The 13,864-nt window shown below is 47.4% G+C and overlaps 1 protein-coding gene across 1 annotated transcript in view; it reads right to left on the reverse strand.

Annotated features, from left to right (window-relative positions):
• Window positions 1–4,990: 4,990 nt before the first annotated feature.
• The window catches only part of LOC144490006 (EVI5-like protein), a 28,117-nt gene continuing 19,243 nt past the window's right edge, over window positions 4,991–13,864 (reverse strand). Inside the window, exons 4-6 of the mRNA XM_078207831.1 lie at window positions 13,392–13,616; window positions 6,331–6,405; window positions 4,991–5,164 (exon numbers count right to left, since the gene is read on the reverse strand). Coding sequence (XP_078063957.1) covers window positions 4,991–5,164; window positions 6,331–6,405; window positions 13,392–13,616 — 474 coding nt within the window. The remainder of the gene's footprint in view (window positions 5,165–6,330; window positions 6,406–13,391; window positions 13,617–13,864) is intronic.

Consider the following 13,864-nt stretch of genomic DNA (forward strand, 5'->3'; position numbering starts at 1 on the left):
AAGATGTGCTGAAAGGCACTGTGACAGATTGATTCAATAGGGACATGACCTCTGGATTAGCAAAATCACATAATAATTTCACAGAATGTTTTCAGGCAAAGAATTGTTAGGCCAGGGGTGGGGGGAGGGGGGGCCATTTCAGAGTTGGAAACAAGGAAAGTATGAGGAAGGTGCATGGAAGGTTCAGGGAGCACTCCTGCAGGTAACCAGGAACAGCACCGCTACACCACCCTGAATCGCCTCTGTCTGGGTCAGACACTCCTGAGCAAAGCAGCTTCCAGACTGACTATCGACTGCTTTGAATTAGGTTCAGCGGCAAGACATTCATTGTCCATCGCACGCTAACAACAGGCACAGTGCAGTCCTGAACATCACAGCAGCATTCTGTAAGACACCACATCTATGCGATGCAACCGTTGTATACGTAAAGGTCACAGCTTCTGGCAAGTGATCTGACTGACAGGGTTACGGGAATGGGGCCTGGGTGGGATTGTACTCGGTGCAGGCTCCTTGGGCCTGAATGGCCTCCTTCTGCACTGTAGGGATCCCACCCACCTCCATTGCCAGTTGCTCGGAAGCCTCTTGGGGCAATGAATAAAGGACAGTTAATGAATGGCCAGCACACATAGCACAGCAATTCCACAGCACATCATTTAAGATTCAGGCTAGTGAGCAGAAGGTGCAGGGTTGTTAATGGATCAGCATGTGCTGTAATACTCCCTAACATTCTGCATCACCATGTAGCAAGGTGAAGACTTTTATACAGCGAGCGAAATGAAGAGGAACATGAAGATACCGACTGTAGCTCACGGCCACAGCTCCATCAAGCACTCACTTTGATTAGACAAGTACAGAGGACAAGAGAACAGGTTGTTCACTTCTAGACACTTAACACAGATTTTTAATTAGTTTTATTCTTAACTGAGTTTAAGCAACTCCTCCTCCTGCGCACTGCAGAAAAACCCACACTAAACCTTCAGTTACACTGCCTGCTCTAAGTAGATCTAAAACTCCCCTCTGCAAACCTATCCCCACAAAGCATCATCCCTGCACACAACAGGCCTACCCTCGGCTTTTGCTCCCTTCCTTTAAATAAGATTAAAATAATAATCTGACCACGTGTTAAATCCCAGCAGGATTGGGAGCTGCACTGGGAGTGGTTACTCTCCACATGACTCCTTTTGGCTTCTGCAGCCAACGCCCATTTCACAAAAGTGGATCTGATTGAGATGTCAGCTGCAACAGAGGAGGGAGCCTGGGGGGAGAGCGTGCGAGAGGGAGAGTGAGTGTGTGCAGGGCAGAATGTGGAGCTACCATGTTGCCTTCCCAAAAGAAGCGAAGAGAGATGTCAGAGCACAGCAAGCCATTTGTTTAAACTTGGAGGCAGGAAATGTTACCATTGACTGAATTAAGAACATTAGCACAGAGCAGGTGGTCCACAGGCATTCACACTGAAGTGAATGATTTGAAACATTTGCCTCCATAGATTGCAAAAGAGGGAACAGAGATTTTGTCTTCGATCCTGGTTGGACACTTCGGTGTTTAGCGTGCATGTCCAATGCCGTGTCAGAACATCAGGATACTATCTCTCTCTCCACGAGTGCAGGAAGTGTCTCCAGCTGCTACAGGAATTCCAAGCTTCAAGCAGCTGGAGTCACTGTGGTGTAACTGTTAGCAGGAGTGTGACCAGGATCACACATTCCAGAAGGTGAAATCCTTGCAAGCAACAGATCAGAGCTGGAGCTCGTGAGAGGAGAATTGGGAAGGTTGGCAGGGTCAAGGTTTGACTTGAAGTGTGGTACGAGAGGGTGAACTTCAGGTTCTCGGGGCATCGGGACAGAAGTAAGCTGTTCAGAAGGGATAGGCTGCACCTCAACAGGACTGAGACCATTGCTCTGACAGGAAGTTCACTCGTGTGGTTGGGGAGGATTTAAACAAACTTGGCGGGGGGTGGGCATATCGAAGTAGAAGAGGTGAATAAGGTGCATCAAGTCATGTATGAGACAGCACGCAGGAACAGAATAGATGCATAATAGGAGAGGACTATGAAGCACTCTCGAGAAATTCAAAAACGCATTTACAATGCATGTATGTAAACACAAAGTTTAAATACTTTGGAGAATAAGGTTGGTGAGCTGCAAACACAAAGAACCATGTAGGAATCTGATTTAGTGGCTACAACAGGGACATGGTTTAAAAAGTGAGGACTGGGCACTCCATATTCACACATACAAAATGTTGAAGGAAGGCAGGGAAGAGGAAAAAGGGAGGTGGAGTGACAGAACTGGTTATTGAAGACACTATGATGAATAGATGTGGTTTGAGTTAAGAAGCAGAAAGGGTGTGGACCACACTACTAGAGCTATTCTTAGGTATCCAAATGGAGAGAGAGATAGAGGATCAAATCTGCAGGGAAATCACAGATGTACAAAAATCAGTGTGGTGATATTGGGGACTTTAGTTACACAATATCAACTGGGAAGATGCTAATTGTTGTATCGTAAGGTTTAGACTGCATTGTTGTCATCCAAATTGATCTTAAAAATACGTTTGACAAAAGTACCACAAAAGACTGGTTAACAAAATTGTGGCTCATGGAATTGGAAGGGCAGTGCCTAATTGGATAAAAGAAACTGGGTCAGAGACAAGTTGTTGTAAATGGTTGTTCTTCAGACTGGAGGACAGGAGACAATGGCGTTCCCCACAGGCAGTACCAGGCACACTGTTTTATGATGGATATAACTGACTTGGATATTAGAAAGAGAGCAAAATTTCAAAATTTGCCAATGATGCTAAACCTGGGGGAGCAGCAACCGGTAAGAATGATTCTAATTGAGTATCACAGGATATGGATAGGCTGGCAGAGTGCCAGCTGGAAGTTAATTATGGAGAAATGCAGACTGTTTAGCAGAAGGAAGAAGGAGCAGCGGTTCTAAAGTGACACAGTTCTAAAGAGTGCACAGGGACAAAGTGACCTGGGGTGCAGATGGCAGGTCATGGTAAGAGAGTCGTTAGCAAAGCTGGGAAGATCTCAAGCTGCACAGATAAAGGTATGGAGTACAAAAGCAGGGGAGCTACACCCAGCCATGAGAACGCTCTGGTTAGGTCACAACTATACAATTGTGCCCCACCACACTGCAGGAAGGATGTGAGGGTCCTTGAGAGAATGCGGAGGAGATTTCCCAGAATGGTTCCAGGGATGAGGGATTTTAGCTTTCGGTTAGGTTGGAGAATACAAGATTGTTCTCCTTGGGCAGCATGGTGGCACAGTGGTTAGCACTGCTGCCTCACAGCGCCAGGGACCCGGGTTCGATTCCCGGCTTGGGTCACTGTCTGTGTGGAATCTGCACGTTCTCCCCCATGCATGGGTTACCTCCGGCTGCTCCGGTTTCCTCCCACATTCTGAAAGATGTGCTGGTTAGCTGCATTGATCCAAACAGGTGCCGGTCTGTAGTGACTAGGGGAATTTCACAGTAACTTCATTGCAGTGTTAATGTAAGCCTTACTTGTCACTAATAAATAAACTTTAACTGGAGCGAAGGAGAACAAAGGGGAGATTTGATGGAGGTGTACAAGATGGCGACAGGTTTGGATAAGGTAAACAAGTAAAAACTGTTCCCATAAGGTGATGCTACGAGGTCGATGGGGACACAGATTTAAGGTTTTGGCCAAGAGATGCAGGGAGAACGTGTGGAAGAGCTTTTTTACACAGCCAGTGGCAATGACCTGGAACATCGGGCTGACACTGTGGTTAAAATGGGAATGATGAACGATTCCCAAAGGAAATCACATGGGCCCTTAAAGGGAAAAAAAATTGCAGACTAGGGGAATAGAGCAGAGGATTGAGAATGTCTGGACTGTTCCATAAGAGAGCCAGCATTGACTAAATGGGCCAGATGGCCTTTTCCTGTGCTGTAAATTGACTCCAAGACCCTTGTGAATCTTACCAAGTAATTTGTACATATCAATTCAGTCCTGTGAGATTTGTTAGGAAGGAAACAGATTTTAATTGTCCCGTATTTCCATTCCAGTGTACCACCACTCAGTGATTTTAAATCGAATCTCATTCAGGAGTTCACTAGCTTGCTATCACTTCCAGACATTCAAGATTCACTATTTCCTCTCATTAAATATTGGAAAGACTGAGGCCATTGTTTTTGGTTCACACTTCGAACTCTGTTCCCACATTGTGAACTCCATCCCTCGCCCTAGCAACAATTTGAGATTAAGCCGGCTTGTTCATAACCTTGATGTCACATTCAATAAGCTTCCAGCCTCATACTCCTGTATCACTCAGACTGCCTATTTCCAGCTCCGTAACATTGCTCAACATCACTCCCTTCTCAGCTCATCTACTCCCTTTACTACTCTAGACTTGACCGGTCCAACCCATTCCTGGTTGGTCTGCCACATTCAAGGCCATCTAAAACTCTACTTTCTGTGACTCAACTCACGCCAAATCCCATTCCCATGTCACCCTTGTGCTCACTGAGGGCAGCACGGTGGCACAGTGGTTAGCACTGCTGCCCCATAGCGCCAGGGACCCGGGTTCAATTCCAGCTCAGGTCAGTGTGTGTGGAGTTTGCACGTTCTCCCCGTGTCTGCGTGGGTTTCCTCCGGGTGTTCCGGTTTCCTCCCACACTCCAAAGATGTGCAGGTTAGGTGCATTGGCCATGCTAAATTGCCCCTTAGTGTCAGGGGGGATTAGCAGGGTAAATATGTGGGCTTATGGGGACAGGGTTTTGCTGGGATTGTTCTCGGTGCAGGCTCGATGGGCCAAAAGGCCTCCTTCTGCACTGTAGATTCTATGACCTGAACCTCAATTTTAAAATTCCTTGCTTTCATCCTTCCCCATCTTCATAATCTCCTTCAACCTCACAACTCGGACATACTCCCCCCCCCCCCCCCCAACCAACCACTTCTCCATTCCTCAACTTTGCTTTAATGCCTCCCAGCTTTCGCGGGTAGGCACAGGTCGCTTTGCTTGCTCCTAGTGTTTCCCACACAATTCTCTTGAGTGCAATGCCCAGCTGGTTACCTGTATTAAGTATTCAAACTGATAGATGCAGAGTCCCAGCTCTGCCATGCTGGGTTTAAAAAGCTCCCGCAGTCGATATTCTTGCATCAAACGCACAAACACACAGAAGGCTTCTTCCTCTGGCATCTATAAGAGGAAAGAGAAATTTACTGCAAGGAAGGAACGCTGGGAAAACAATTCCATTTCAGCACAAGCTCAAATCAGACCGGAAATGGCCAGAAACCTACTGGGCTAAAAAGAGCAGGGGGATTGTTGCAAAAGACCTCATTACCGAAGAAGCAAGTACGGAAGGTGCAATGGAAAGTTTCCAGCTGTTTGCCCTATCCCTTGGAGAAAATGTGGGAACAAGTTACGATGTGAAGCAAATGTGGGTTTTAAAATCTTTCCCAAGGTTATGATGATATTTGAAATTGGATCACTAGGTGTACAAGACAGCGACAAGATTTAACAGGAGCACCCACAGGGCTCCGAGAACAAGATTTTTTTTAAAAACCCCACATTAAACTGCTAAGTCCTGATGAGAATGGCAATGAATAAATATTCGGCTGCCCTTTGACAGCATTTTAGTTTTATGAAGGTGTAATTCAGGCAGCATCTTTCACTGGGTGCCTGTAGTGATTAATAATGTCTGAAAATTAATCTGATTACCCGGGTGGCTTACACGTTGCTTTCACAGGGGAGTATCAGCAGTGACCAGGTTAATATTAACCAGTATGTCACAGCACAGCAAGTTCCACCCTCACGCAGATCATTTGGTCATGTGGACAAAATATCTGAAGTAGAAGAATGCACTAGCAAAGCTGAACCTGGAAATACCAGGAAAAGCCATGTCAAGACCTTACACCAAGAGAGGCAATCACACTACTTATGCATGAAGGCATTTAGGAGCGGCACAGTGGCAAGCACTGCTGCCTCACAGCTCCAGGGACCCGGGTTCAATTCCGACTTTGGGTCACTGTCTGTGCACATTCTCCCCATGTCTGCGTGGGCTTCCTCCGGATGCTCCGGTTTCCTCCCACAAAGATGTGCGGGTTAGGGTTGATTGCCCATGCTAAATTGCCCCTTAGTGTCCCATGATGCGTAGGTTAGAGGGATTAGCAGGTAAATACTTGGGGTTATGGCGACTGGGCCTGGGTGGGATTGTTGTTGGTGCAGGTTCGATGGGCTGAATGGCCTCCTGCTGCACTGTAGGGATTGTACGAGTAACGTTCTATGATATGAGCACCACCAGACCACACAACATTCAGCAGCAGTCACTGAGGCGGGTACATGGTTGCAGAAATCACACTCACCTGCATGAGGAGAAGACCCACAATGAAAGCACTTCCTTGGCAATATCCAACTTCACGGTCAACCAGGGAATATGCCTGTAACAAAGCAACTGAATGCAGTCTGAAACCTGGCAGTAAATTCAGATACTTTTTACACCACATGATGACTCAGCAGCTCAAGGATGGCTAACAGACAGTTTTCGCTACTTAACAATAACAGGAACATCGGAGGCTCTGCCGCTCAAACCAACCTCGAGTCTATAGAGCCAACCCATCCAAGGCCACGTTTAATTACCTGCACGACCTGGTGTGTACACGAACAAGCATGGCACTAAAATGAATGCTAAGAGTATGGTGCGAAGGCAAGTGTGGGTTTTCACCTAGCAGCTTATGGCAATCCGCCAAAACCCTCCTTGGGTTATTTCTTGGCAATTGCCAATGCGACTATTACCTGTGTTTTTATTCAGGATATTGAGAGTCAGGCACACCTCCTGGCCCATTGTAACAGTGCACAAACATGTCAGTCATGTTGTTCTGTCACGTCTGTGAAAGAAGCTGGGGGTGGGGGGGGGGAAAGAGGTCATCCCTTGATATACTTTCAATTCCTTGAGTATATTGCTCGTAATTAGAAATGTGCATACTTTCTGGAATACCATTAGGCCCTGTGACAGTGCACAGGAAGGAGTTACATACATCAGCGTTTGAGTTTAAATTTACTGCCAATTTCCATTTCTTTCCATATTAAATTCTCAATTTGGTGTTGTTGATGTAATTCAAACTGAATGTAAAAGTATACAGGGAAATAAAAGGGAACTGAATTATGACTCGACAAGCTCATGAACTGATGAATAGTCGCTTCCTCTGCTGTAAATCAAATGTTTCTAGTCTTGTTTGTCAAGTGTTTACTTGAAGGGTGACATTTGTTTGATTTGCAACGACATTGGATTTCTCAATGAGATCTCAACAGGTAATTCACTTCCACATATTCCATTTCCCAGCACTGGGTCAATAATTTAAACACGTGCCAGGTTTTACCAATTCCAAGTCAGTTGAAGTATGAAAGTAGACAGGAACACTTTCCCTGATAATCGGATAGGTTCGTTTACAGAATGCAGCATTCTATCACTCTTGGATTTATGAAGGGGAAATCATGCTTGACATATCAGTTGGAATTCTTTGAAGATGGAACCAGTATAGTTAACAAGGGGGAACCAATCGATGTGGTACGTTTAGACTTACAGAAAGCGTTGGACAAAGTCCCGCACGGAGATTATCGTGCAAGATTAAAGCGCATGGGATTGGGGGAAGTGTATTGAGATGGATAGAAAACAAAGAGTAGGAATTAATGGGTACTTTTCAAATTGGCAGGCAGTAACTAGTGGGGTGCCACAGGGATCAGTGCTGGGACCCCAGCTATTCCCAATATATATTAATGATTTGGATGAGGGAACAAAACGTAATATCTCCAAATTTGCAGAGACCAAGTTGGGTGGGAGGGTGAACTGTGACGAGGATGCAGAATAATCAGGACAAGTTGGGTGAGTGGGCTAATCAATGGCAGATGAAGTATAATTTGGATAAGTGAGAGGTTATTCACTTTGAAAGCAAAAAACAAGGCGGCAGATTACCACCTGAATGGCTGTAAATTGGGAGAGGGGAGTGTGCAGCGGGACCTGGGTGTCATTGTGCACCAGTCACTGAAGGTAAGCACGCAGGTGCAGCAGGCGGTAAAGAAGGCAAATGGTATGTTGGCCTTCATTGCGAGAGGTTTCGAGTACAGGAGCAGGGATGTGATGTTGCAATTATACAGGGCCTTGGTGAGGCCACACCCAGAGTAATGTGTGCAGTTTTGGTCTCCTTTTCTGAGGATGTTCTTGCTCTCGAGGGAGTGCAGCGAAGGTTTACCAGGCTGATTCCAGGGATGGCAGGACTGATGTACGAGGAGAGATTGACTAGGTTAGGATTGTTTTCATTGGAGTTCTGACGAATGAGGGGGGATCTTATCGACATTTTAAAAATTCGAACAGGCTGAGACAGGACAGATGCAGGGAGGATGTTTCCGATGTGGGGGGGAGTCCAGAACCAGGGGTCACAGTCTGAGGATTCAGGGTAGACCATTTAGGACGGAGATGAGGAGACATTTCTTCACCAAAAGAGTGGTGAGCCTGTGGAATTCATTACCACAGGAAGTAATTGATGCCAAAACATTGGATGTATTCAAGAGGCGGCTGGATATCGCACTTGGGACAAATGGGATCAAAGATTATGGGGAAAAAGCAGGATTAGTCCATTGAGTTGGATGATCAGCCATGACCGTAATGAATGGCGGAGCAGGCTTGAAGGGCCGAATGGCCGCCTCCTGCTCCTATCTTCTAGTTTCTATGTTTCGATCTGTCTGCTTTGAACTGACGACCATGTGTTCCAGCAGTCCCTCTTAATTAAAGTACTTAATTAAACAATGCTCTTCATCCATATAATTAACATACCACATGCATGCTGTGGTATTGTATACAATGCTACACAGTCCACTATGTAAGCAGAAGAGTCTCCATGTGGTGAGTTACTATTTTGGAACAGCCTTTGGGGAGCTAACAGGAGGTTAGATGTTCCTTACACAAGGCGGCAAGATGACATTGAGGGAGGGTGTCAATGATGGGCTGTTGTGTTGGGAAATGTTATTCACTTTCTGGTATCCTACATCATTTCACGTTGATGTCTTGTGACTTTACTGTTTTTTTTTTAAAAAGGCATCCTGAGATATTGTAGATCTGCCTGAATTTGGACTGATGTGTCTTAACTTCATCTGCCCTCCTTTGTTCCAAACGCTTATTAACCTGACAGAAATGTGCGCGCCTGCGCGCGTGGAGACGACCGTCCTGATATCACCCCTGAATGCAAAATGCTGCAGACGCTGCAAATCGGAACTCAAAACAGGAAATGCTCAGCAGGTCTGGCAGCATCTGTGGAGAAAGGGAGAGAGTTAACGTTTCACGCTGATTGCCTTTCCAAGCCAGTTCTGGTGAAAGGTCACCAACCTAAAATGTTAACTATTTCTGTCTCGCTTTCTCTTCACTGATGCTGCTTGACAAAGAAAATTACAGCACAGGAACAGGTCCTTCGGCCCTCCAAGCCTGCACCGACCATGCTGCCCGACTGAACTAAAACCCCCTACCCTTCCGGGGACCATATCCCTCTATTTCCATCCTATTCATGTATTTGTCAAAAGAATAAAGAAAATTAAATAGTCCTGCTGAGTATTTCCTGATCTCTTTTCATATCAGTCCTGAATGGCCAAGTCATTTTAAGGTTATGCCCCATTGTTCGACCCCTACTTTGCACGTGATTAAAAACAATTAAATCAACCCTTAACCTTTCATCCATACATAATTCTAGTCTTTGCAACCTGTTCTCAATTTAACCCTCGTGACACCAGCATCGCTCCACTGAATCTGCACTCTCCCCACGGCCAGTATATCCTTTGTACAGAATGGAATGCAGTGCTCCCAAGTGGAGTTTACGTAGAGCTTTGTAGGGGTGCAACAGAACTTCCAACCCTTGGAGCTCAGCTCTTTTGCACTAAAGGTGAATAGGGATGGAGTCCTTTAAGACGCCATCCCATTCTCTCAGTTCCTTTGCCTCCGCCACATCTGTTCAAAATAGCACTGTCAATATGTCTTCCTTCTTCCAAAATTGTGGCTTTCCACCCACTGTGGTTAACAGGGCTCTCAACCGTGTCTGATCCATCCCCCGGGCCACTGTTCTCACCCTCCCCCTCCCTCCCAGAACCAGGATAGGGTTCCCCTTGTCCTCACCTATCACCCCACCAGCTTCTGCATTCAAAGAATCATCCTCCGCCAATTTTGCCAACTCCAGCATGACGCCACTACTCAACACCTTTTTCCTTCCCCCCCCCCCCCCCCTTCCCTCCTCTCAGCATTCTCTCCTGGACACTCTGGTCCACTCCTCCATCATACCCAACACCTCACCCCCCCCTGCCCACGACACCTTCCCATGCAATCGGAGAAGATGCGACACCTGCCCCTTTACCTCCCCTCTGCTCACCGTCCCAGATCCTAAACAGTCCTTCCAGGTGAAGCAACGCTTCACATGCACCTCCTTCAATCTGGTCTGCTGCATTCGCTGCTCCCAATGCGGTCTACTCCACATCGGAGAGACCAAACGCAGACTGGCTGACCGCTCTGCTGAGCACCTTCGGTCCATCCGCAAGCAGGACCCAGACCTTCCCGTCACTTGCCACTTCAACACCTCACCCTGCTCTCCTGCCCACATGTCCATCCTTGGCCTTTTGCAAGGTTCTAGTGAACCCCAACGCAAACTGGAGGCACAGCACCTCATCTTCCGATTGGGCACCTTACAACCTTCCGGACTGAACATCGAATTCAACAACTTCAGAGGGTGAACTCTCCCCTCCACCTTCATCCCATTTCCATTTTATGTTTCTTTCATCCCTTCTTTTCATCTTTTTCATCCATTTTTATCACTTTTTATTTTTCCACATCTGAAATCTCGTTCTCCATCTTGTCTCCAAACTCAACATTTCTCAGGCTGACCGATACCAATCTGTGTCTTTGTTCTGCCGTTCACACATTCTGATCACTTAATGGACACTTTTAGCTCCTTGCACAGCCTTTATCGTCACCATGTACATTCCCTTCCTCCAGATATAGCCCCCCACCCCCTAGTATAGATCTCTGCTGATTTTCTTTGCCTTCAGCTCTGATGAAGGGTCATCCAGACTCGAAACGTTGGCTCCATTCTCTCCCCACAGATGCTGTCCGACCTGCTGAGATTTTCCAACGTTTTCTGTTTTTGTTTCAGATTCCAGCATCCCCAGTATTTTGCTTTTAGATTGAGATAAAGGTGAACATTATTTCAGCTGTTACTTACTTCATGCACTTCTCTCCTAGATTTTGGTGATTTCTGTACACAAATGCTCAAATCCCTCGGTTCCTCCCCAATTCCCCAGATTCTCACCTTCAGCAAATTAAATGCATCTTTTTTTCAGACCCCAGACTTCACACTTGCCCTAATTGAACTCCGCATGCCACAGCTTTTCCCACTTCCTCAATCTATCAATGCCCCTTTGCAACTTTCTGCTTCCATTCACCATGTCGCCATTGAGAAATTCGAGCTAACCTCATCTTATTGGCCCAAACATAACTGGGGAAGTCCTGAATACAAAGGACACAAAGTGAAGCTTCACTCAGCATCCAAACCAAGCAGCAGCTGTGTGTGCATGGCCTGATCTTTGCTAGCTGTACCTTTACAAATTCACTTTGAGGAGGATATGGAGATAGGGAGGGGTGTAGGGATAGAGAGATAGGGAGGGCTATAGGGATAGAGAGATAGGGAGGGCTATAGGAGGATATGGAGATGGGGAGGGGTGTAGGAGGATATGGAGATAGGGAGGGCTACAGGAGGATATGGAGATAGGGAGGGCTGCAGGAGGATATGGAGATGGGGAGGGCTACAGCCAGGATATGGAGATGGGGAGGGCTACAGCCAGGATATGGAGATGGGGAGGGCTACAGCCAGGATATGGAGATGGGGAGGGCTACAGGAGGATATGGAGATGGGGAGGGCTACAGGAGGATATGGAGATGGGGAGGGCTACAGGAGGATATGGAGATGGGGAGGGCTACAGGAGGATATGGAGATGGGGAGGGCTACAGGAGGATATGGAGATGGGGAGGGCTACAGGAGGATATGGAGATGGGGAGGGCTACAGGAGGATATGGAGATGGGGAGGGCGACAGGAGGATATGGAGATGGGGAGGGCTACAGGAGGATATGGAGATGGGGAGGGCTGTAGGAGGATATGGAGATGAGGAGGGCTGTAGGAGGATATGGAGATGGGGAGGGGTGTAGGAGGATATGGAGATGGGGAGGGGTGTAGGAGGATATGGAGATGGGGAGGGCTGTAGGAGGATATGGAGATGGGGAGGGCAGTAGGAGGATATGGAGATAGGGAGGGCAGTAGGAGGATATGGAGATAGGGAGGGGTGTAGGAGGATATGGAGATAGGGAGGGCAGTAGGAAGATATGGAGATAGGGAGGGGTGTAGGAGGATATGGAGATATGGAGGGCTGTAGGAGGATATGGAGATGGGGAGGGCTACAGGAGGATATGGAGATGGGGAGGGGTGTAGGAGGATATGGAGATGGGGAGGGTGTAGGTGGATATGGAGATGGGGAGGGCTGTAGGAGGATATGGAGATGGGGAGGGCTGTAGGAGGATATGGAGATGGGGAGGGCTGTAGGAGGATATGGAGATGGGGAGGGCTACAGGAGGATATGGAGATGGGGAGGGCTACAGGAGGATATGGAGATGGGGAGGGCTACAGGAGGATATGGAGATGGGGAGGGCTACAGGAGGATATGGAGATGGGGAGGGGTGTAGGAGGATATGGAGATGGGGAGGGGTGTAGGTGGATATGGAGATGGGGAGGGCTGTAGGAGGATATGGAGATGGGGAGGGCTACAGGAGGATATGGAGATGGGGAGGGCTGTAGGAGGATATGGAGATGGGGAGGGCTGTAGGAGGATATGGAGATGGGGAGGGCTGTAGGAGGATATGGAGATGGGGAGGGCTGTAGGAGGATATGGAGATGGGGAGGGCTACAGGAGGATATGGAGATGGGGAGGGCTACAGGAGGATATGGAGATGGGGAGGGCTGTAGGAGGATATGGAGATGGGGAGGGCTGTAGGAGGATATGGAGATGGGGAGGGCTGTAGGAGGATATGGAGATGGGGAGGGCTGTAGGAGGATATGGAGATGGGGAGGGCTATAGGAGGATATGGAGATAGGGTGGAGCGAGGCCATGAAGGGATTGAAACACAGGATGGGAATTTGAAATTTGGGGAGCTGCTGGACCAATGAGATGATTTCAGTCAGTGAGCACTGGTGTGAATTTGGGTATGGGCAGAGTTTTGGATGAGCGCAAAAGCTTGGAGGCTACAGGAGAATTGGAATAATCAAAGCGGGATAACAAGTCTCTGAGGGATGAGCAGTTGAAAGGATAGAAATTGTAACTGAATTGGAGTGAAGTCTCATCTCTCACCTTCATGACATTGAACAGCACCTCTTGTCCCAGACTGTCTTGTCCTTTGAAGAATTCATGTTCTGGGTATGTACGAGCAATGTCTCTCCGGATCAACTTCTCACAGGGGGAGGTCATCTTTAACAATTCCGAATACTGATTTTTCACTGGCATGTCAGTGGCGTTGCATAGTAATTGCCAAGCAATTCCCCGGAAATGGTGTGGAATTCCTTTCCGAATAAGCTCCTGAAAGGAAAAGACACTTTTTTCAATTTCTTTTCCACCCATTATCCCAGTTTTCCTTCTGCCCTCTGGCTAATGCTTCCTGTGCAGTGAAAGCCCTGCAGTGCCTTGCTCTACAAAGTCCAAACAGTGAGCAAATCAACCACACTGAGCATCACAGTAACCAAACACTCCTTCATGTTAACTCCAGCAGAGGTTCCTGGACAAGCTTCCAGGGGCAGTGGACCTCACTTTTTCCCCTCAGCTTAGAA

This window comes from Mustelus asterias, unplaced genomic scaffold (genome assembly GCF_964213995.1).
Source record: "Mustelus asterias unplaced genomic scaffold, sMusAst1.hap1.1 HAP1_SCAFFOLD_2767, whole genome shotgun sequence".
Taxonomy (NCBI): domain Eukaryota; kingdom Metazoa; phylum Chordata; class Chondrichthyes; order Carcharhiniformes; family Triakidae; genus Mustelus; species Mustelus asterias.